The sequence below is a fragment of the Oncorhynchus masou genome, chromosome 10 (genome assembly GCF_036934945.1).
Source record: "Oncorhynchus masou masou isolate Uvic2021 chromosome 10, UVic_Omas_1.1, whole genome shotgun sequence".
NCBI lineage: Eukaryota > Metazoa > Chordata > Actinopteri > Salmoniformes > Salmonidae > Oncorhynchus > Oncorhynchus masou.
In genome coordinates, this window is record NC_088221.1 from 13,907,528 (window position 1) to 13,931,082 (window position 23,555).

At 42.8% G+C, this 23,555-nt stretch overlaps 1 protein-coding gene across 1 annotated transcript in view; it reads left to right on the plus strand.

The window, feature by feature from the left end:
* The first annotated feature begins 10,901 nt into the window (after positions 1–10,901).
* The window catches only part of LOC135547180 (sodium-driven chloride bicarbonate exchanger-like), a 38,604-nt gene continuing 25,950 nt past the window's right edge, over positions 10,902–23,555 (plus strand). The window contains exons 1-4 of the mRNA XM_064975937.1: positions 10,902–11,089; positions 18,854–18,935; positions 22,989–23,132; positions 23,363–23,501. Of these exons, the coding sequence (XP_064832009.1) occupies positions 11,033–11,089; positions 18,854–18,935; positions 22,989–23,132; positions 23,363–23,501 (422 nt within the window). The 5' untranslated portion in view covers positions 10,902–11,032. The remainder of the gene's footprint in view (positions 11,090–18,853; positions 18,936–22,988; positions 23,133–23,362; positions 23,502–23,555) is intronic.

A 23,555-nucleotide genomic window follows, 5' to 3' on the forward strand; every position in this document is an offset into this window, starting at 1 on the left:
GTAAGCATTTTAATCTAAATATTACATTAATCTGACTATTCACAATAATCTCTTTATTGTGTGCCTGTAACCGTACACAGTGACAAATATAAACGCTAAGCAGGGCTTGGTTGAAACCTTTGGTGGGAGAACAACTGAATAGCTGTAGATAGAGCAACACTCCATAGGAGGTGCTGCCCAGCCTATATATATATTTTTTCAAATAGTGGGAGTAAGGTTGAAAATCTGACTTAGTTTAAAATATACAAATGCAACATATTTTATACTGGGTTTGTCTATGTTGAAAAGAGGTTACAATGATGACATAATCCTATGGTTGAAATTCCACCATCAAACAAAAGTTTTTGTTGATGACGTTTTCCAAACAGGTTTTTTTTTTAAACGTTTGATGACTTTTTGATAACAATATATTTTCTATGTAGATTCCACGTCACAATACGTCGACAAATTACACTAAAACAACGTTGATTCAACCAGTTTGATTCCAGTGGTTATAGACATTCATCCATTCCTTTGTGTGCACTTTAGACCAAGGGTGTCTGTAACCAGGAATAAAACTATATTCGACATTTGCCTCTCTACAAAGTTAACGTAACTTGCGCTGAACATAACTGTTAAAGTATTTTGGTTGGCTGCATTGGTGGGTGATGGAATGGCCATTTCTAGCTTTTTTGGTGCCCTAAGTGAGTTTTGTTTGGGGATCCCCGCCACCTCACGGGCAAAACACTTTAGAGGAGTGGCGAGAAACTTTTACAGCTTTAAATATAATATCCTGCAATTCTACACATTTTGGCCTTCAGCCGTACAGAAAACCACCGAGCCGCAGACTGTTCACACCGTTAACATCCAGAAGGCGAGGTCAGTACAGGTGCATCTGTCACGACTTCCGCCGAAGTCGGCCCTTCTGCTTGTTCGGGTGGTGTTCGGCGGTCGACGTCACCGGCTTCCGAGTCACCACCGATCCATGTTTCAGTTTCGTTTTGTTTTGTCTGTATTACACACAGAGTAACTAGTGTAACACACAGAACACGAGTCACTTTAATAATGTTTAAATAATGTTTACATACTGCTTTACCCATCTCGTATGTATATACTGTATTCTATTCTACTGTATTTTAGTCAATGCCACTCTGACATTGATCGATCGAATATTTATATATTTCTTAATTCTGTTCTTTTACTTTTAGATTTGTTTGTATTGTTGTGAATCTTTTTTTAGATACTACTGCACTTTTGGAGCTAGGAACACAAGCATTTCTCTACACCCACAATAACATCTGCTAAATATATATATATGTGTGTATGGTGGTAGGCTTGATTACCAACAACGACGAGACGGCCTACAGGGAGGAGGTGAGGGCCCTCGGAGTGTGGTGTCAGGAAAATAACCTCACACTCAACGTCAACAAAACTAAGGAGATGATTGTGGACTTCAGGAAACAGCAGAGGGAACACCCACCTATCCACATCGATGGAACAGTAGTGGAGAGGGTAGTAAGTTTTAAGTTCCTCAGCGTACACATCACAGACAAACTAAATTGGTCCACCCACACAGGCAGCATCGTGAAGAAGGCGCAGCAGCGCCTCTTCAACCTCAGGAGGCTGAAGAAATTCGGCTTGTCACCAAAAGCACTCACAAACTTCTGCAGATGCACAATCGAGAGCATCCTGTCGGGCTGTATCACTGCCTGGTACGGCAACTGCTCCGCCCACAACCGTAATGCTCTCCAGAGGGTAGTGAGGTCTGCACAAAGCATCACCGGGGGCAAACTACCTGCCCTCCAGGACACCTACACCACCCGATGTCACAGGAAGGCCATAAAGATCATCAAGGACAACAACCACCCGAGCCACTGCCTGTTCACCCCGCTATCATCCAGAAGGCGAGGTCAGTACAGGTGCATCAAAGCTGGGACCGAGAGACTGAAAAACAGCTTCTATCTCAAAGCCATCAGACTGTTAAACAGCCACCACTAACATGAAGTTGCTGCTGCCAACACACAGACTCAACTCCAGCCACTTTAATAATGGGAATTGATGGGAAATGATGTAAAATATATCACTATCCACTTTAAACAATGCTACCTAATATAATGTTTACATACCCTAAATTATTCATCTCATATGTATACGTATATACTGTACTCTATATCATCTACTGCATCTTTATGTAATACATGTATCACTAGCCACTTCAACTATGCCACTTTGTTTACATACTCATCTAACCATTAGGCAGTGTAGCCTAGTGGTTAGAGCGTTGGACTAGTAACTGGAAGGTTGCAAGTTCAAACCCCCGAGCTGACAAGGTATAAATCTGTCATTCTGCCCCTGAACAGGCATTTAACCCACTGTTCCTAGGCTGTCATTGAAAATAAGAATTTTTTCTTAACTGACTTGCCTAGTTAAATAAAGGTAAAAAAAATTAAAATAAAAAAATATATGTATATACTGTACTCAATACCATCTACTGTATCTTGCCTATGCTGCTCTGTACCATCATTCATTCATATATCTTTATGTACATATTCTTTATCCCCTTACACTTGTGTCTATAAGGTAGTAGTTTTGGAATTGTTAGCTAGATTACTTGTTGGTTATTACTGCATTGTCGGAACTAGAAGCACAAGCATTTCACTACACTCGCATTAACATCTGCTAACCATGTGTATGTGACAAATACAATTTGATTTGATTTGTATGTCACCAATACAATTTTATTTTATTTTGATTTAAAATGTTGCCGTTTTAAAGCAGATTTTCTGCAGTTCATCACATTTTGCTTTGACTTATGCCATGTTCATAAGATATCAGAGTGAGAATGACTAACAAAATCAATTGGGGCCCTCTAGAGGTCAGGGCCACAATTTGGCCATGATTACTACAAGGTGTAGATAGCTGGCTAGACCAACTTACCTAGCAATCTATTAAATGTTAGCTGACATGGGTTAATTAAATGACTTTCAGTGACTGACATAACAAAAGGAAGGCTGCTCATGCACTACCAAATTTTGAATTGCGCGTTGTGTAGCCTATTCTACTATCCAAACTAACATTAAGTTTAGACCCAGACTGACTTCATAGTGGTCGCAGGGCCTTAAGCTGCTTATGTCGCTTATGCCTCGAAACGGCACTGGATGATGGGCTTCCTAAGAGCATATCCAGCAACTGCACAGGCCGCTGATGTCAACCTCAGTTTAGCATGTCTCTGAGTGCTTCTGGAAGGAAGGATGCAATTAACATTTTTCAAACTAGTCCAGATGAAATTAAAAATAGAATTTTGATGCACTTCCGGCATCTCTGCTGCTCTAATCACTTCCGAAGAGATTTGTTTTCATTATCCATTTGCTGTTGACAGTAAAGCAGCTTTTTATATAACCCCCAAAATACAATCCTCTTCATAGACTGCATTGACTGGTGTGATGACGGACAGGAGGATGACCGGTGGACGAGGCTGTTCTGTTCCTGTGCGTAATGTGTAACAATTTCACAGTCATTTAGGTGTGGGGAAATAAAATCATGTATAACTTTCTCCAGATCAGTGACTGAAATAAAAGACTTGACTTTAGCTATATTTTTTAGATGATAAAAGCAGGACTGGACAACCTTCTAAAACATGCAGATGGAGGTTTAGGTCAGGATCCAACATTTGAATGCTCTTTAGGTTGTTTTGAGCCATGTGGAATGATGAGTACAGTAATCTCTGCTTACAGCACTATACTGTATTCCTGACTCTATTCTCTGTGCACAAAATGTTGATGTGCTCATTATCCAATCAGACCTCACACTTCATCAGCAATTTGATTTAGATTTGATTTAGATCTTCCTTGCCTGTTGTTTACAGAAATGTAATTTACGTGCAGAAAATGCCCTGTGTTAAAAATCCACAACAAAAAGATGAGATATAAAGATTTAAAATATGCATACAAAGAATTCATGAAGATGACAACTTATTTTATGTGACATCCCACGAGGCACAGATGTCAGTTCAACGTCGAGTTTTGATTTACATTTGGTTGAGTTGTCAACTAACGTGAAATCAACAAAACCTTTCACCACGCCATTGGATTTAGGTTAAAAGTCGGGTGAAAAATGTCTAAATTCCCTTACGATAATGACTTTTTGCAAATCTAATCAGTTTTCCACATTGATTCAACGTCATCACATTGAATTGTCTTGTTGAAATGTCGTGGAAACAACATTGATTCAGCCAGTTTCTGCCCAGAGGGATATGTCTTCATGTATTGCCCACATGGCTTTGCTGTATTCACTGCATTCATATATCAGACTCATATTCAGAGGCATCATCATCATAAATATTGGATATTCTTTCATTATATTCTAGTCCAGTAGTTGCTGAATGCTATATAGTACACAGTGCCTTTGGAAAGTATTCAGGCCCCTTGATTCTTTTCCACATTTTGTTACGTTATAGCCTTATTCTAAAATGGATTAATTCGTTGTTTTGATTTTTTTGCAAATGTATTAAAAATAAATAACAGAAATATCTTATTTACATAAGTATTCAGATGCTTTGCTATGAAACTCGAAATTGAGCTCAGGCGCATCCTGTTTCCATCAATCCTCCTTAAGATGTTTCTACAACTTGATTGTCCACCAACGTCCCAGAGTTGACAGTTCATGTCCAAGCACAAACCAAGCCATAAGGTTGAAGGAATTGTCTGTAGAGCTCCGAGACAGGATTGTGTAGAGGCACAGTTCTGGGGAAGGGTACCAACACATTTCTGCAGCACTGAACGTCCCCAAGAACAGAGTGGCCTTCATCATTCTTAAATGGAAGAAGTTTGTAACCACTAAGACTCTTCCTAGAACTGTCCACCCAGCCAAACTGAGCAATTGGGGAAGAAGGACCTTGGTCAGGGAGGTGACCAAGAACCCAATGGCCACTCTGAAAACTCTAGAATTCCTCCGTGGAGATGGGAGAAACTTCCAGAAGGACAACCATCTCAGCAGCACTCTACCAATCAGGCATTTATGGTAGAGTGGCCAGACAGAAGCTACTCTTTAGTAAAAGGCACATGACAGCCTGCTTGGAGTTTGCCAAAAGGCACATAAAGCCTCTCAGACCATTACAAACAAGATTATTTTGTCTGATGAAACCAAGATTAAACTCTTTATCCTGAAAGCCAAGCTTCACATCTGGAGGAAACCTGGCTCCATCCCTACGGTGAAGCAGGGTGGTGGCAGCATCATGCTGTGGGGCTGTTTTTCAGCAGCAGGGACTCTTAGACTAGTCAGGATCGAGGCAAAGATGAACGGAGCAAAGTACAGAGAGATCCTTGATGGAAACCTGCTCCAGAGCACTCTGGACCTCAGACTGGGGAGAAGATTCACCTTCTAACAGGACAATGACCCTAAGCACACAGCCAAGACAACGCAGGAGTGGCTTTTAAGGGATAAGTCTCTGAATGTCCTTGTGTGGTCCAGCCAGAGCCCGGACTTAAACATGATCCAACATCTCTGGAGAGACCTGAAAATAGAAGAATGGGATAAACTCCCCAAATACAGGTGTGCCAAGCTTGTAGAGCCATACCGAAGCAGAGTCGATGCTGTAATTGCTGCCAAAGGTGCTTCAACAAAGTACTGAGTAAAGCATCTGAATACTTATGTATGTAAATGTAATATTTCAGTTTTTTTTTTCAATAAATAGCAAAAATGTCTATTAACCTGCATAGTCATAAAAGGGTATTATGGTAGCTCCACTCCCATTCCCCAGGCGCTCTCATTTGTTGACTTCTGTAACTGTAAAAGCCTTGGTTTCATGCATGTTAACATTAGAAGCCTCCTCCCTAAGTTTGTTTTATTCACTGCTTTAGCACACTCTCCCAACCCGGATGCCCTAGCCATGTCCGAGTCCTGGCTTAGGAATGCCATCAAAAATCCTGAAATGTCTATCCCTAACTATAACATTTTCCGACAAGATAGAACTGCCAAAGGGGGCGGAGTTGCAATCTACTGGGACATGCTTAACACCCCGGCCGTCCTACAATCTAAACTAGATGCCCTCAATCTCTCACAAATTATCAAGGAACCTACCAGGTACAACCCCAAATCCATAACCATGGACACTCTCTTAGATATCATCCTGACCAACTAGCCCTCTAAATACACCTCTGCTGTCTTCAACCTGGATCTCAGCGATCATTGCCTCATTGCCTGCGTGCGTATTGGGTTCGCAGTCAAACGACCACCCCTCATCACTGTCAAACGCTCCCTAAAACACGAGCAGGCATTTCTAATCGACCTGGCCCGGTTATCCTAGAAGGATATTGACCTCATCCCGTTAGTAGAGGATGCCTAGTTGCTCTTTAAAAGGGCTTTCTTCTCCATCTTAAATAAGCATGCCCCATTCAAAAATGTAGAACTAAGAACAGATATAGCCCTTGGTTCACCCCAGACTTGACTGCCTGCATTAGCATCGAATAGCCCCCGCGATATGCAACCTTTCAAGTAAGTCAGGAACCAATATACTCAGTCAGTTAGGAAAGCTAAGGCTAGCTTTTTCAAATATAAATTTGCATCCTCTAGCACTAATTCCCAAAGGTTTTGGGACACTAAAGTCCATGGAGAATAAGAGCACCTCCTCCCAGCTGGCCACTGCACTGAGAATAGGAAACATTGTCACCACCGATAAATCTACGATAATTGATCATTTGAATAAGTATTTTTCTACGGCTGGCCATGCTTTCCACTTGGCTACCCCTACCCCGGCCAACATCTCAGCACCCCCTGTAGCAACTTGCCCAAGCCCCCCCGCTCCTCCTTCACGCAAATCCAGACAGCTGATGTTCTGAAAGAGCTAAATAATCTGGATCCCTACAAATCAGCTGGGCTAGACAATCTGGACCCTCTCTTTCTAAAATGATCTGCCAAAATTGTTGCAACCCCTATTACTAGCCTGTTCAATCTCTCTTTCATATCGTCTGAGATCCCCAAAGATTAGAAAGCTGCCGCAGTCATCCCCCTCTTCAAAGGGGGAGACACTCTAGAGCCAAACTGTCATAGACCTATATCCATCCTGCCCAGCCTTTCTAAAATCTTTGAAAGTCAAGTTAACAAACAGATCACAGACCACTTCTAATCCCACCATACCTTCTCCACTATGCAATCTGGTTTCCGAGCTGGTCATGGGTGCACCTCAGCCACGCTCAAGGTCCTAAACAATATCATAACCGCTATTGATGAAAGCCAGTACTGTGCAGCCGTCTTCATCGACCTGGCCAAGGCTTTCGACTCTGTCAATCACCGCACTCTTATTGTCAGACTCAATAGCCTTGGCATCTCAAGTGACTGCGTCGCCTGGTTCACCAGCTACTTCTCAATCAGTGTGTCAAATGGGAGGGCCTGTTGGCCGGACCTCTGGCAGTCTCTATGGGGGTGCCACAGGGTTAAATTCTCAGGCTGACTCTTTTCTCTGTATATATCAATGATGTCGCTCTTGCTGCTGGTAATTATTTGATCCACCTCTACACAGACGACACCATTCTGTATACATCTGGCCCTTCTTTGGGCACCCTAACCCAAACCTCCAAACGAGCTTCAACGCCATACAACACTCCTTCCGAGGCCTCCAACTGCTTTTAAATGCAAGTAAAACTAAATGCATGCTCTTCAACCGATTGCTGCCAGCATCCTCCCGCCTGACTAGCATCACTTCTCTGGACGGCTCTGACTTAGAATATGTGGACAACTACAAATACCTAGGTGTCTGGTTAGACTGTAAACTCTCCTTCCAGACTCACATTAAGCATCTCCTATCCAAAATTAAATCTAGAATTGGCTTCCTATTTCGCAAACAAAGCCTCCTTCACTCATACCCTCGTAAAACTGACCATCCTACCGATCCTCGACTTCTGCGATGTTATTTACAAAATAGCCTCCAACACCCTCCTCAACAAACTGGAATGAGTCTATCACAGTACCATCTGTTTTGTTACTAAATCCCCTATACTACCCACCACCTGTATACTCTCGTTGGCTGGCCCTCACTGCATATTCGTCGCCAAACCCACTGGCTCTAGGTCATCTATAAGTTTATGTGACGTAGTGCCCAGCCTTATCTCAGCTCACTGGTCACCATAGCAACACCCACCCGTAGCACGTGCTCCAGCAGATATATTTCACTGGTCATCCCCAAAGCCAACACTTCCTTTGGCTGCCTTGCCTTCCAGTTCTCTGCTGCCAATGACCGGAATAAATTGCAAAAATCACTGAAGCTGGAGTCTTATATCTCCCTCTCTAACTTTAAGCATCAGCGACCATAGCAGCTTACCGATTACTGTATCTGTACACAGCCCATCTGTAAATCGCACAACCAACTACCTCACCCCCATATTATTACTTACCCTCTTGCTCTTTTGCACTCCAGTATCTCTACTTGCACATCATCTTCTGTACATCCATTACTCCAGTGTTAATGCTAAATTGTAAGTATTTCGCATCTATGGCCTATTTATTGCCTACCTCCCTACTCTTCTACGTTTGCACACACTGTACATAGATTTTTCTATTGTGTTATTGACTGTACGTTTGTTTATGTGTAACTCTGTGTTGTTTGATTTTGTCGCACTGCTTTGCGTTATCTTGGCCAGGTCTCAGTTGAAAAGTAGAACTTGTTCTCAACTGGCCTACCTGGTTAAATAAAGGTGAAAAATAAAAATATTGTGTGTAGATTGATGAGGGAGAACATTTTTAAAATACATTTTAGAATAAAGCTGTAACTTAACAAAATGTGGAAGAAGTCAAAGGGTCTGAATACTTTCCTAATGCACTGTATATGTTGGCTTCCCCCTGAGAAGTATTTGGCCTAAAAACCATAACTGTCATCTCAACCCTGTTGAGAAGTACTGGGGGCTCAAACGGATGTGATTGATGAACCATATGGCATAGAACAGTATCATGCCAGTAATGTGCCCCACTAGACATGTGGAGGCCTTTGCTCTCCAAAAGGCTCACTCAGACTGCGTCCCAAATGGCACCCAATTCCCTTTATACTACTTTTGACCAGGGCTTTGACCAAAAGTAGTGTATTATGTAGAAATGATGTAGTGATTATATCCTTATAGGACACATCACTGCACTCTATACTCTTCTGTAAACTGGTCATCTCTGTATATCCGTCGCAAGACCCACTGGTTGATGCTTATTTATAAAACCCTCTTTCAACACCCGTTCTGCCAGTCACATTCTGTTAAAGGTCCCCAAAGCACACGCATCCCTGGGTCGCTTGTCTTTTCAGTTTGCAGCAGCTAGCTATTGGAACGAGCTGCAACAAAACACTCAAACTGGACAGTTTTATCTCCATCTCTTCATTCAAAGACTCAATCATGGACACTCTTACTGACAGTGGTGGCTGCTTTGCCTGATGTATTGTTGTCTCTACCTTCTTGCCCTTTGTGCTGTTGCCTGTGCCCAATAATGTTTGTTCCCTGTTTTGTGCTGCTACCATTGTGTGCTGCTGCCATGTTGTGTTGCTACTATGCTGTGTTGTCATGTTGCTATTTTGTTGTCTTTAGGTCTCTCTTTATGTAGTGTTGTGTTGTCTCTCTTGTGTGTTTTGTGTGTTTTGTCGTATATTTTTATTTAATTTATTTGTATTTTTAATCCCAGCCCCCGTCCCCGCAGGAGGCCTTTTGCCTTTTGGTAAACCGTCATTGTAAATGCGAATTTGTTCTTAACTCACTTGCCTAGTTAAATGAAGGTTAAATAAAAAATAAAAAATAGGTTACCATTTCTGCTTTTGTATTTGTTATGTTTCATGAACTGCCATGGACTTGCTTGCCTTAAAAATGCTTATAATGACAATACTGTTCATTCAGGTGTCAACACCTGGACACAAGTGTGTTACATTAGTTCTCAGAAGAATTTTTTATGTGCTTGAAAAAGCATTTTTATTTCTGTTCACTGGTCTCTCTATCAAAGTACATCCTTATGTGTCTCTAAAATAGATTCATAAAATCAGTGCTAAACAATTGAATTATCTCAGTGTCAGTGGCATTGTTGTGTTTTTTCAAACTGGTATTGATACACAAACGAACATGGTTCAATATGTAAATGCTGGTACTGGTAGGCAATGCATCATGTAAAGGTCCAATGCAGCTGTTTTTATCTCAATATCAAATTATTTCTGGGTAACACTGAAGTAGCTTACTATGATTGTTTTCAATTGAAATGGTCAAAAATAAACAAAAATAGCTTCTTAGCAAAGAGACATTGCTCAAGCAAGAATTTAGCTAGGGCTGTCTGGGAGTGGTTTGAGTGTGAGGAGAAAAAACAGAACATTTGCTGTTATTGGCAGAGGTTTGGAACACAACTCCCTCCCACCAAAACTGTGGAAGTTTCAGGCGGTCTTTTCAAACAGCTCTTACACTAAAAAGGCATTATCCTATTATTCCAACCTCATAGTGTAGAAATATAAAACATACGTTTTTGACTGCACTGGGCCTTTAAAATAATGAACTTACACTGTATAGAAGGGTTTTAGTTGAGTGCGTTGGGGTGATAGCTCCCCATCTTTTGTATTGCCTCATGGTTTACCTGAGCTCCAGTCTGCAGGGAGAGAGAGAGAAAGAGAAAGAGAGAGAGAGAGGGAGAGAGAGAAAGAACAAGGTCAGACCAGAGTGGCTAGGCTGACAGGTCAAGGCGGAGCGGAGTGGTGCAGCGATGGCAAGCTGCTACAACAGGGGCTTTACTCTGAAAGCCATACAAAAAGAGGGAAACACAATGGCTTAGCACCAGCTATCTCCCACTTAGAGAAGAGTCTGGACACCAGTGATGTCATTGTTCTAATCTCATGCAGGATTGGTGGATAAATGGTTGCTCAGTTGTTAAAATCAACAGAGGGAGTGAGTGTGCATGTGTAAGGCTGCTCCTGTCATCGTGAGAAGGTAGACTGCCTTGCAGAGTGTGTGCCTGTCCCGGCAGCAGAGGCACACAGGTACTACGGAGCTCAGCTCAGCCTCCTGGCCTCGGCTCAGCAGCACTCCTAAGTACAAGAGGACACCTTAAGGATATGTTCATGCATTCTGCTGGAGGCTTGGGTCCTAAAAGTCGTTTTTATTCTCTAAAGGTATAACTGTGCTCTGTTTACTCTGTAATGGTGTGACTATGCTCTGCTCTCTGTTCGGCTCTGTGTTTGGGAGGATGTTCTTCGCCAGATGTTCTTAAGGCTATCTAAGGTTAAAGTGTGTGTGTGTGTGTGTGTGTGTGATGCTGATGTTTCCTGTTAATGCTAAAAGCCTTTTAGATATATCTGTACAACTCAGTGTCAAACAGCTTCACTTTATCATGCTTGCAGTATCCTGTGCTTTAATGAGGGCAAAGTTAACACAGCGAAGTATACTATTTGAACGGTGTAACGTTAATAGCGGAGTGAACACTGTATCGAAGGGTACAGTAAGTACACCTCTCAGAGATAGGAGAAGATAGAGGGCAGCCAGGGGGCCGAGGTGGGAGAGATAGCCTGTCCTGCTGATGTCAGCCATTGATCCTTGGGATACAGGAGAGGAGATGAGTGCACCCATATTAATTCTGTATCAGCAAAGGCAAAGCCTGCTTGCCATTTTGTATTACAGAGCCTGTAGGGATGATATGGTTTTGGATGTCCTTTGTGATTCTTATAGAGGTGCCAACTTTGTTGCGGAAAAAGTGAATGGAGGTTGAAGGACAGTATTCTTTGTATTATGTACTATGCTAAGCTGAGCTCATCTGAGCAGTTGACGCTGATCTTGGGTCAGTTTAGCCTTCCCCCCCACTAATGGTTAAGGTTAGGATTGGGGGAAGGGAAGCTGAACCTAGATCTGTACCTATGGGAAACTTCACCCCGGGGCCATCTGAGCACGGTGTTGTTGTTATTATGAGGCTGCTGGTGCTATTGCTGCCAGAGTGAACATTGCCATCTGCACGGATCAGACCCCAAATTATGTCTGCCTCATCCAATTAAAACACTTGGGCTGCCCCCACTAATCCCCCACAGTCCTCTGCTCTTAAATATGCCTTTTGCCTTTGAGTGCACAGCGCTTCCACAGTGTGAGTTAGGCCAACACTATTCCACATCACCACCCTTTCTATTTTCACCACCATTGTTCATGTATTGTAGCCTGCTGATCTCTGGTCATCTTTTTCTCTCTCTTGTCATTCATTCCTACAGTATGTCATGCTGCTGCTGTATGCTCGATGTCATTCTCATTGGGAGTGTTGGATGTGGTGTTGGATGTGGTGTTGGATGTAGTCACTATCAAATCAAATCAAATGCATTTATAAAGCCCTTCTTACATCAGCTGATATCTCAATGTGCTGTACTGAAACCCAGCCTAAAACCCCCCAAAACAGCCTAGAAATGCAGGTGTAGAAGCACACATGTAGTGTTGGATGGAGTGTTGGATGTCACACCAGGTTAGCCAGAAACCCCACATAGAGAGGTATTGTAGTTTAGGGGGAACATAGGTCACAAGCCATTGCTTCCTAAAACACACTACATGAACATTTTACACGCACAACAATACACGCCTTGGCCTGCTATATTGTACAGACAGCGTAGAACGCTACCCACGACAAACATGAACACTTCCGGATGCACACAGACAAAACTGAATGTAGTGAGAACACATTTCAATGGAAGCTAATGTACTGTGCAGCCGGGACAAAGAGGACTAAGTGAGTAAATGTTCTGTTAATATATCGCAAAAAAAAAATGCGCGGGGTGCACTTTAATCCTGAAGCACTGTACAGACTTTGATCCCTCCTGTGTATCAGCATGCAGATTACCAACCTGGGTCCTGGCCACGGAGCCTGACCCATGTGCCACAGCAGCTGTGGAAGGACAGCAGTGTCCTTCAGAATCCAAATGGGCCCTTATGTCCTAGCGCTGGTCCAGGGCCAGAGCTTCTGTTGGAACTAGGAACACAAGTATTTCGCTACGCCCGCAATAACATCTGCTAAATAAGTGTATGCGACCAATAACGTTTCATTTGATTTTGATTTGATGTCCAAGACAGGTTTCAGGGAAACATGAGCCAAGGCAAACCAGAAATGCTAGATCTATACAGCACATGTAATCAATGATAACACACTTCACCCATACTTCAGTTGTACTGTAGATGTCATTTGTAGATGAACCTCTATGCTTGTGTCTGTGTTGTGGGAGTGACAGGTCTGATAACAGAGCGTGCTAATGTAATGCGTCATTGAAGCACTACAGTAGTGTGTGATGTGTACTGTAATGCTCCCAAGTCCAGATGTTTGCTCGAACACAGAAATGCTGCTGCTCTGTAGTTACAGCTTGGATGTACTCTTACTGCACTTGATGAGACCTGACCATTAGTACATTATTCTACAATAGATTGGTTGCGTCCCAATGGGCACTGGTGAAAAGTAGTACGCCGAATAGGGAATAGGGTGACATTCGAGACGCGGCCATATCATCAATGCTTTCGAAAACTTGATCTTTGACCTCTGAACTTTTTGTGTTTAATTGTCTCTGTTTTTTTTATTTTTTTTATTTAAACATGTTTTCCCCATTTTTCTCCCCAATTGTGTGGTATCCAATTGTTAGTAGTTACTATCTTGTCTCATCGCTACAACTCCCACACGGGCTCGGGAGAGACGAAGGTCGAGAGCCATGCCTCCTCCGAAACACAACCCAACCAAGCCGCACTACTTCTTAACACAGCGCGCATCCAACCCGGAAGCCAGCCGCACCAATGTGTCGGAGGAAACACCGTGCACCTAGCGACCTGGTCCACGCGCACTGCGCCCGGCCCGCCACAGTAGTCGCTAGTGCGCGATGTATTGTCTCTGTTTTTGATGCTTTCTGAATAAGAGATTCCCCCCCCCACAACCTGTTTACGCACATGACATCCTCATACTAGAGTGCGTTTTGCGTGAGAGGCCTGGCTGAAGAATCAGAGCAGCTGTCTTCAAAGTTTCATTTAGCTTTTTTGCCACATCCAGCATGGTTTTCACGCACTTCGTTAGGTTAACACTTTAGAAGCTTTTAGTAATTAAAAAAATCAACTTATTTTGGTTACTAAGTAGATTTCATTTGTCAGTTTCTGACCATCTTAGAGAACCCATCCAAACAAAGATGATTCTGTCATTCTTAGTGTGCACAGATGTACAACATATCGACTTTGTCAATGTTTCACATTTCTTGTGCTTGGTATGAACATGGTGCACTAACTGTGTTTGAAGAATATATCATAACTTGTTCAATTGGCTTCTGTTCACTCGTAACGGCTCGTAACAACTACCCGTGGAAAAAGGTTGTGTGATATCCATGTCATTGATGCCCTGTCCAAGTTGACACAGTGAAGCAATGAGACATGGGACCCTGTTTGTTTATTGATTGTGTTCGGGGTGTGCTAATTTTATACATAGCACTATTGACAGGCCAGACCTTCTCATTGATTTACTGCAGCGCTGGTGCTATAATACTGATATACACTGAGTGTACAAAACATTAGGAACACCTGCTCTTTCCATGACATAGACTGGCCAGGTGAAAGCGAGGATTCCTTATTGATGTCACCTGTTAAATCCACTTCAATCAGTGTAGATAAAGGGGAGGAGTCAGGTTAAAAGAAGGATTTTGAAGCCTTGAGAAAATTGAGACATTGTTTGTGTATGTCTGCCATTCATGGGGTGAGATGGGCAAGACGAAAGATTGAAGTGCCTTTGAACGAGGTATGGTAGCAGGTGCCAGTCAAGAACTGCAAGAGTGCTAGGTTTTTCACACACTTTTCACAAAGTGTCCCATGTGCATCAAGAATGGGACGCCACTCAAAGGACATCCAGCCAACTTGACACACCCGTGGGAAGCATTAGAGTCAACATGGGCCAGCATCCCTGTGGAACGCTTCCTTTCGACACCTAACTCGTTGTCAGTAATGAGGTTATTACTGCTAGTTCTCCAGAACACTCCGTAGGCTTTGGCGGTTAGGGAGAAGACAGCTATTTGGGTCACATATTTCCATAGACATGCTGACATTGTAATGACAGTATTTATGTCAGGAGAAGAGAGATCTGGATCATGTCTTATACAAACTAAATGTCACATTTTTTAGCACATAAAATGCTTATCTTTTGAATTAAGTGCTCTCATGTCTGTGAGCCTATGTATGCGTGTGTGTCTATGTGTGTGTCTATGTGTGTGTCTGTGTGTGTGGTGACTCATATAGAGAGCGACTCATATATAGAGCACATGGTACAACAAACTACCGGATCTTTCACATATATCTCCGCGCATTCATCAAACGTGAGCAACTTTCCGGTTAATGTATGCAGGCCTGTCCAATGTTGCAGTATGTTTCTGACAGTTCATACTGATAAACCAATCAAAGAGTAGATCTGTTGAGCAGGATTGACAAAAACATTCAAGGACTCTTTGTTGGGGGCAGTATCATTGAAGTGCTGCACTTAGCTTACTAGAGCCTTCCCACAATTCTCTTGCTCTGCCTGCTACTCCATGCCCCTGTGTGGAAAGGCCAAGGTGTTAGAGGGAATATATCTTCATCTGGCCATGCTTCTCTCTCTGCTGTGTGCAGCTCTCTCTCTCTTATGTCTCCTCAAAGGCTCCCTCACAGGCAGTGTATGTACCTCTTGCAGAAATCACTGAGTGGGCTGGTGACGTGCACTCTTCTGCTCCATCCTGCAGTACCAGATCCCCCCCCCCCCCCCCTCCCCTGGGAGTTCTGGTCATATTACCTCCGAAGCTGCCACCTGCACACATTAGCATTAGCATATTAAGTGAATGGAAGGCACTCAATACGGCATGTTAAAATATAGAGCTGTGAACTACTGCGAAGGCTCTCAATGAGGCATGTTAAAATATAGAGCTGTGAACTACTGCGAAGGCTCTCAATGAGGCATGTTAAAATATAGAGCTGTGAACTACTGCGAAGGCTCTCAATGAGGCATGTTAAAATATAGAGCTGTGAACTACTGCGAAGGCTCTCAATGAGGCATGTTAAAATATAGAGCTGTGAACTACTGCGAAGGCTCTCAATGAGGCATGTTAAAATATAGAGCTGTGAACTACTGCGAAGGCTCTCAATGAGGCATGTTAAAATATAGAGCTGTGAACTACTGCGAAGGCTCTCAATGAGGCATGTTAAAATATAGAGCTGTGAACTACTGCGAAGGCTCTCAATGAGGCATGTTAAAATATAGAGCTGTGAACTACTGCGAAGGCTCTCAATAAGGCATGTTAAAATATAGAGCTGTGAACTACTGCGAAGGCTCTCAATGAGGCATGTTAAAATATAGAGCTGTGAACTACTGCGAAGGCTCTCAATAAGGCATGTTAAAATATAGAGCTGTGAACTACTGCGAAGGCTCTCAATAAGGCATGTTAAAATATAGAGCTGTGAACTACTGCGAAGGCTCTCAATAAGGCATGTTAAAATATAGAGCTGTGAACTACTGCGAAGGCTCTCAATGAGGCATGTTAAAATATAGAGCTGTGAACTACTGCGAAGGCTCTCAATAAGGCATGTTAAAATATAGAGCTGTGAACTACTGCGAAGGCTCTCAATAAGGCATGTTAAAATATAGAGCTGTGAACTACTGCGAAGGCTCTCAATAAGGCATGTTAAAATATAGAGCTGTGAACTACTGCGAAGGCTCTCAATGAGGCATGTTAAAATATAGAGCTGTGGAACTACTGCGAAGGCTCTCAATAAGGCATGTTAAAATATAGAGCTGTGAACTACTGCGAAGGCTCTCAATAAGGCATGTTAAAATATAGAGCTGTGAACTACTGCGAAGGCTCTCAATGAGACATGTTAAAATATAGAGCTGTGAACTACTGCGAAGGCTCTCAATGAGGCATGTTAAAATATAGAGCTGTGAACTACTGCGAAGGCTCTCAATAAGGCATGTTAAAATATAGAGCTGTGAACTACTGCGAAGGCTCTCAATGAGGCATGTTAAAATATAGAGCTGTGAACTACTGCAAAGGCTCTCAATAAGGCATGTTAAAATATAGAGCTGTGAACTACTGCGAAGGCTTGAACAGAGTTGAGATGATAATTCAGTGCCCTTATCCGGCTAGCTGTGTGCCTGGGGAAGCAGCAGGTCGTGATAGAGCTGGCCAATATCTGCTAACAGAACAGCAGAAGTACTTGCATTTAGACAGCACACCATGTAGGGTTTGTGTTCAACTGAAGCAGGGGTAAGACATCTTGAAGTTGTTGGGTTGTTGGATTTCCATGCCATCTCTGTTATTTGTACATTCTTGTTGTTTGCTGCAGCAACATAACATTTGGACTTCGAAATATAACAGCCACCCTGAGACCATAGCCCAAGTCATAACAATGACAAAGCATAATTGTGGGATTGTAATCTACATTGACAACACGTCACATCCGGACAAAGACTGCTCAGTTGGAGGTTGTAATTCCTAGGGTTTCGAAGGGGAAATCCCTTTAAATTAGATTTGTGAGCATCTTGCTCTGTCGTGACACCCATCTGTCCCTTCTGTCTCTCTCTATCTCTCGCTCTCTCTCGCTCTCACACACTGTTTCTCTCTCTCTCTCATCATCCTCCCTGCCGCCATTACATAGGTGGACATGTGAGGTCATCAAATCAGCAGCACTCACCACTAATACTCCCACGTCTCCCTCTCATCAGCATCACACATCTGACACGTTCACACTTCATTTAGACACTTCTTCCTCCGTCTATTGTTTTGGAGAGCAGAGGATTCGTTGCACAATGATTGTGTGGTGTAAGGTGCCATATGTGTTAAAATGTGTTAAGTAACTGCATCACAGTTCATTCGCAATAGGACTGAGTGGTTGTTTGTTCTGATAAGGGTTTTTAGAAGAGGCTCTTTTAGTCAAACTGGGGCTTTGTCAAACAGGAAACGCAGTGTGTAAATCTACACTATCCAGCTGTTTTTCTGTCACCATTTAATGACCTTTTCTGAGGTCAACTTACTTCTCACAAAGGCCTTATATACCCTTTCTGTTGTGATGTTATAACTTCGCTCACTTCTATAGTCCCAATGCTTATTGTAGCTAACGTGCCAGTTTATAAATGTTGATAATATGTAAGTCTGTCAACGTTATTTGTCCGTAATAAACTATACTTTGAGTACTTTTTTGTTGACCCTCAAGTAGATCATTGTTTGAGCTGGAACATTGAAATGCTTAGGTGACCTGGCTCCCATGAGCATGCAGCTAAGACAACAAGCATAACGTGCTATTCTGATGAACCAAAGTGTGATATAGCTACTAAAAATATTGCCTAGTCCGACCATTACTCTGTTCCAGCTGGTTGATAGGGGTTATTAGATAAGTACTGCCATCTTGTCTATTTCAAATCTTCTCTCATTGATTGAGACAGCTGAGTGTCATCGTGACCTGCAGCACTTTGGGGTGGACACCCACCTGTCTCAGTCAATGAGAGAGACGATTTGAAAGAGACAAGATGGTACACATTGTACACATTGTTGGATTACTTCAAGGAGCAAAACATTTATTTTTATTTAATAACGGACATTGGTTGTCTTCCAAGTCGGGAATTGAGGAAGTATCGCCAAGTTAAGGTTGGTGAAAAAATAATCTGTGCTACGCCAAACAGTACCTAACCTGTATTGGTTAATGGCGCGTTACATTAGCCCTTTACAATCTGCTAGCTAAGTGTGATCAGTGTGATTCAGTGCACCTCAAAGCAACCATGCCAAATGAGACTCCTGGCTGTTATCCAGTCTTTTAGAAAGCAATAATATTCTCTTGGGGAAGATAATGACTACATGTACATAATGACTATATGGATTCAACATTTGAATTATGTAATTTCAATCATTTCAGTTTTTGTCTCTCCTTCACAGAGAAATGATGAAGAGGCTGTGGTGGACAGAGGTGGATACCGGTCCATGGTGAAAACCAATTTTGAGAAGGAGGAACTCGAAGGTACATTGACATTATGTAGTACAATACCTTAAGTTAATTGTGTGGAAGCCTGAAAAGAAGGTTAGAAGGCAACCAACCCACAGGGCCAATTGAGAGAAGGCTGTTGTTATCAAGACTGAGGCTGTCCTAATATGGACACCGTACCCGTGAGACTAGAGAGGGTGGTAACGAGAGCTGCTTGAGCTGCAGTGCTCTGATTGGTCGGTTAGTCGTGACTCATGATTTCAGTTGTGTGTAGATCGCTGAAAATCACCTATCTTTGTATCTGAATTGTAAAAACCTGACGACCAAAGAGAAGACCTGCTCATTTTAGCACATAGTAACACATTGTGAAGTTTGATTTGCCTGGTTCTTAAGTTGCTCTAATGCATAGTGGCTGGTGACTCTGTGTTGTATGTTGTGACTAGGATTCAGCTCACGCCAACAGTGTGTGCTCAGGTCTCTTCCGTGTGAAGTCACTCACAAGCCCCCAGGCCAGGATCACAGTATCTGAACAATACGGTCTGACAACACACCAGTGGTGGTCCGTGCCGCTTAAGATGAGGGAGGACAAATAAAAAATGTTATGAGCATGGCCTTGTTTCTATTACAGCATATTGGATAACTGTCATTCATATTCCCTTCACCCAGTTCAATGTAACATTGATAGGTTTAGGCTACTATGTGATACTCACATATTCCCTATACCTATCATGACGTTGATATAACCTAGGCTATTATTGAAAGTTTACAACGTAAGTGCACAGGCCGAGAGAAAAATGTGTGTAATCAAGGTGACAGACAGTGAGACATTCAATACACTTGCAATACACCTGGCACACTCCTGCGTGCATCTAGCTGATCTAGGGTGTAAACATTAGTGCAACAGTTGCAAACTAGAGTTTCTATTGAACACATTCAGGTATGTTTATCACCGTTTCGTTCCGTTTGCTTCCGTTTAAGAAACATTTTTCAAAAGAATCGGCGGAATGATTACACCCTTGATTATCTGCAAACACTTTCATAGCACCCACATACAAACAGCATGATCACTTTGCTCATTGAATTATTCCTTCTCACATCTACGTACTCTCCTCTCACCTTTTCCATTCGCTTGTGGACTTCAGTGCACAACACAAAACAGCTGTCTCTGACCAGTCGAAAAAAACATATCATAACTGCTAATCGCTACACACAGCCTACATTGTTGTCACCATATTACCTAACGTCATAGTCAACATAGCTACTAGAACTAAAGCGTTAGAAAACTCGTTATAATCATGCAGGGCAGTGTACAGTCAGCAAATTAATAAAACCAAATGCTTACCTTGACTTGGAAGAGTTCCAGTGTTGGATAGCCATAGCCAGCTAGCTAACATAGCATCCCCCTCTGTTTGAGCTGGGTGTTTGTGTAGGCTAAACTAGCTAGCTGCATTTGCTAGCTAAGTAAGTGAAGAAACTACAATGAAATATATCTCTCTCTCGCTAACCCTCTCGCTCTCTCGCTCTTCCTTCAATTTTTTATAAATTAATTTGTTTAAAACTGTTCAACTATTTTCTTTCTCTCTTTTTAAGTCAACTACTCACAACACTGTATGCACTGCAGTGCTAGCTAACTGTAGCTTATGCTTTTGTTCCTAGATTCATTCTATGATCCTTTGATGGAGGATATGTCAGTTCATGCTGCAAGTGTTCTGATAGGTTGGAGGACATCTTCCTGAAGTTGTCATAATTACTGTGTAAGTCTATGGAAGGGGTGAGAACCTTGAGCTCCCTAGGTTTTGTATTGAAGTCAATGTACCCAGAGTAGGATGGAAACTAGCTGTCCTCTGGCTACACCATGGTTTTACCTCACAGAGCGCTGTTGAGGCTACTGTAGACATTCATTGCAAAATAGTGTGTTTTAATTAATTATTTGGTGACGTGAGTATATTTAGTATAGTTGTAACTTTAATGTTTCACTATTTACATTTTTCTGAAATTCTGAAAATTGGTCCTCCCCTTCCTCCTCTGAGGAGCCTCCACTGGCACAAACTCTCTCTCACTCACACACATGAAAACATACACACACACACAAACACATGCATGAATGCACATATTTATTTATGCTGAGCTTTCAAGGATGTTACTTCCAAATAATTTCATTTTCATTTCCTGCTATGCATTTATCGCACTGAAGTTCCCAGTACTTGTGTAAATAGAGGAAGTGATTAGCATTGATACGCTAGTGTTTGTGAGATAACTGGAATTGGTTTGAACAGCAGAGGCTGCTTGCTGCCTTCTTAAAGCCCCAGGCCTGAAGGAGCTGTCACAAAGCTGTGTTTCTCCCCGAGGCAAGAGTGGGCCTGGAGTCAGGGCGGATTACCCTTACAATGTCACAGCAGCACATCAATTTAGTCTCACTGATATCAGCAAGGTGACGGTCCACACCCTGCTGCATATCCCATCTAAACTCCTTGCTGTCTCATCATCCTCCCCATTCTGCAGTTGTCTGGTTGCACAGATCCCGGGTCAACTGCAAATGGTTTAGTTTCTATATGAGACTAGGGTCAATTACTCATCAATTTCATAATATTCATCTGTACTTGGACTCAATATTGCATGTTATTCTAACAGAGACAGCCATATTTCAAGCTCTCACGGTCTTTTTACTGCAACCCATGTAATAAAAGGGGACGTCTTTTTTTATTTATCGTACCAGATGATGCACTAGGGGGATTTTAAGAGGCCTGTATAGTACTTCTATGGCAGATGTTGAAGATAACACATTTCTAGAGATGTATTTTTAGACCTCTACTGATACAAAACAACGATGTCAATAAAAGGGTTGTGTACAGTTGTTTAATGTCGGAGAGATTTGTGGTAGGTTGTTGTATCGCTCAATGAAAAATCAGTGGCTTGACCTTAGAAGTAGAAATCCAGATTATTCTAAGATATTTTTATGCAATTTGTGTCTTGCTTTATTTTATAGAAAATAAAGTGTAAACCACAATGTTTGTCTTTGTTGTGGGTATATCTCTGTTGATATTGACCCGTAAATACAAACAGAAACGGCAGCCTTAATCAGTGACCTCTTTGAATAAAATGATTTCTCTATCTCTTGTCACGTTGTATAAATGATTTGGAGACAGGCGCAGGAATACTTAATATGGGGTTTTAATACTCCACTCAAAAATACAACAGGCCATGAAAGGCACGGGGACGAAGCCCAAAACAAACACATGTACAAAAACGCTGGTATGTAACCCAAACAAAAGAGCGAGGTAAAACCTTGAATAAATACATGGGACGAGACCCGTAATAACAATACATGACGCGAGACCCGTAACAACAAATGCACAACAATACACGGGACGAGACCCATAATAACAAGTGCACAATACACGCAGCACAGAAGCCGAAATAACAAAGCACAGGTACTCACAGACCAACGAACATGGGAACAATAACCGACAAGACAAGGGTGAACAAAGCGCACATATATACAATTACTAATCAGGGGAATTGGAATCAGGTGTGCATAATGAGTGACGTTCAGTGAAGCCTAGAGGCCGGTGACGTAGACATGCGGAACTGGTGCACTGAAGGGCAGCGGTACAGGGGGAATCTGTGACAGTACCCCACCTCCCCCTCCCTCCCCGATGCACGGAACGACACCAGCCTCAGGGACAACCACAGGGACACGGAGCGGGTAGGTCATGGCGCCAATGGTGAAAATCCCTGATGAGTGAAGCATCTAGGATGTCCCCCGCAGGAGCCCAGCACCGCTTCTCTGCGCCGTACCCATCTCCTGACGACACCGGCCTCAAGGATGACCACAGGAATGCGGTGCGGGTCGATCAGGGCCAGTTGCAGCTGCCGAAGTTGTGGCGGCGTCGGACGGGCCATTCCCGCTGTCTACATTTAGGGTCGGTTATTCATGGCATGTTGTATTTTTGGGCGGACTATTAAGACCCCCTATTACGCATTCCTGCGCCTGTCTCCAAATCCTTCATACAACGTGACATCTCTCAACCTATTATCTTATGTTATCATCTTATCTCATCATATTTATATCCCTGTGGCTGCATCTAGGTCACAGGACACTCTACATTGGGGTACATGTCCCCATTGGGAAGAAGAGCCACCGGAGACATCGGCATCACGGACACAGACACAGGAAGAGAAGCAGGGAGCTGGACTCTGGAGTGGACAATGGAAGAGAGTCTCCCACATACTGTAAGTATTGCCACTGTCTGGCTGGCCCATGTAAAAAGCAGCAGCCGGATTATATTTCTATCGTCTTATGAGCTATACGATATGTTATGTCTACATGGTGGCATAGTGCATTTCAAAAGAGGGGATGCTGTCCACACTATGGGCATAACCTGCTGCAGAGCTCCTTAGTCAGGGAGTCTGTATGGCAGACAGTACTGTAAGTGATGCCCTTACCCGACCCTGCGCTCCAGACACGCCATCCCAGAGAGTGCAGTTCCTGCTGGGCACAGAGGATGACGACGAGGAGCACATCCCCCATGACCTCTTCACTGAGCTGGACGAGATCTGCCTGAAAGACGGAGAGGACGCCGAGTGGAGGGAAACCGCCAGGTAGGGAGTCACATGACACACCCCTTGTCACTACTGAAAGCTTTTCATCGAATT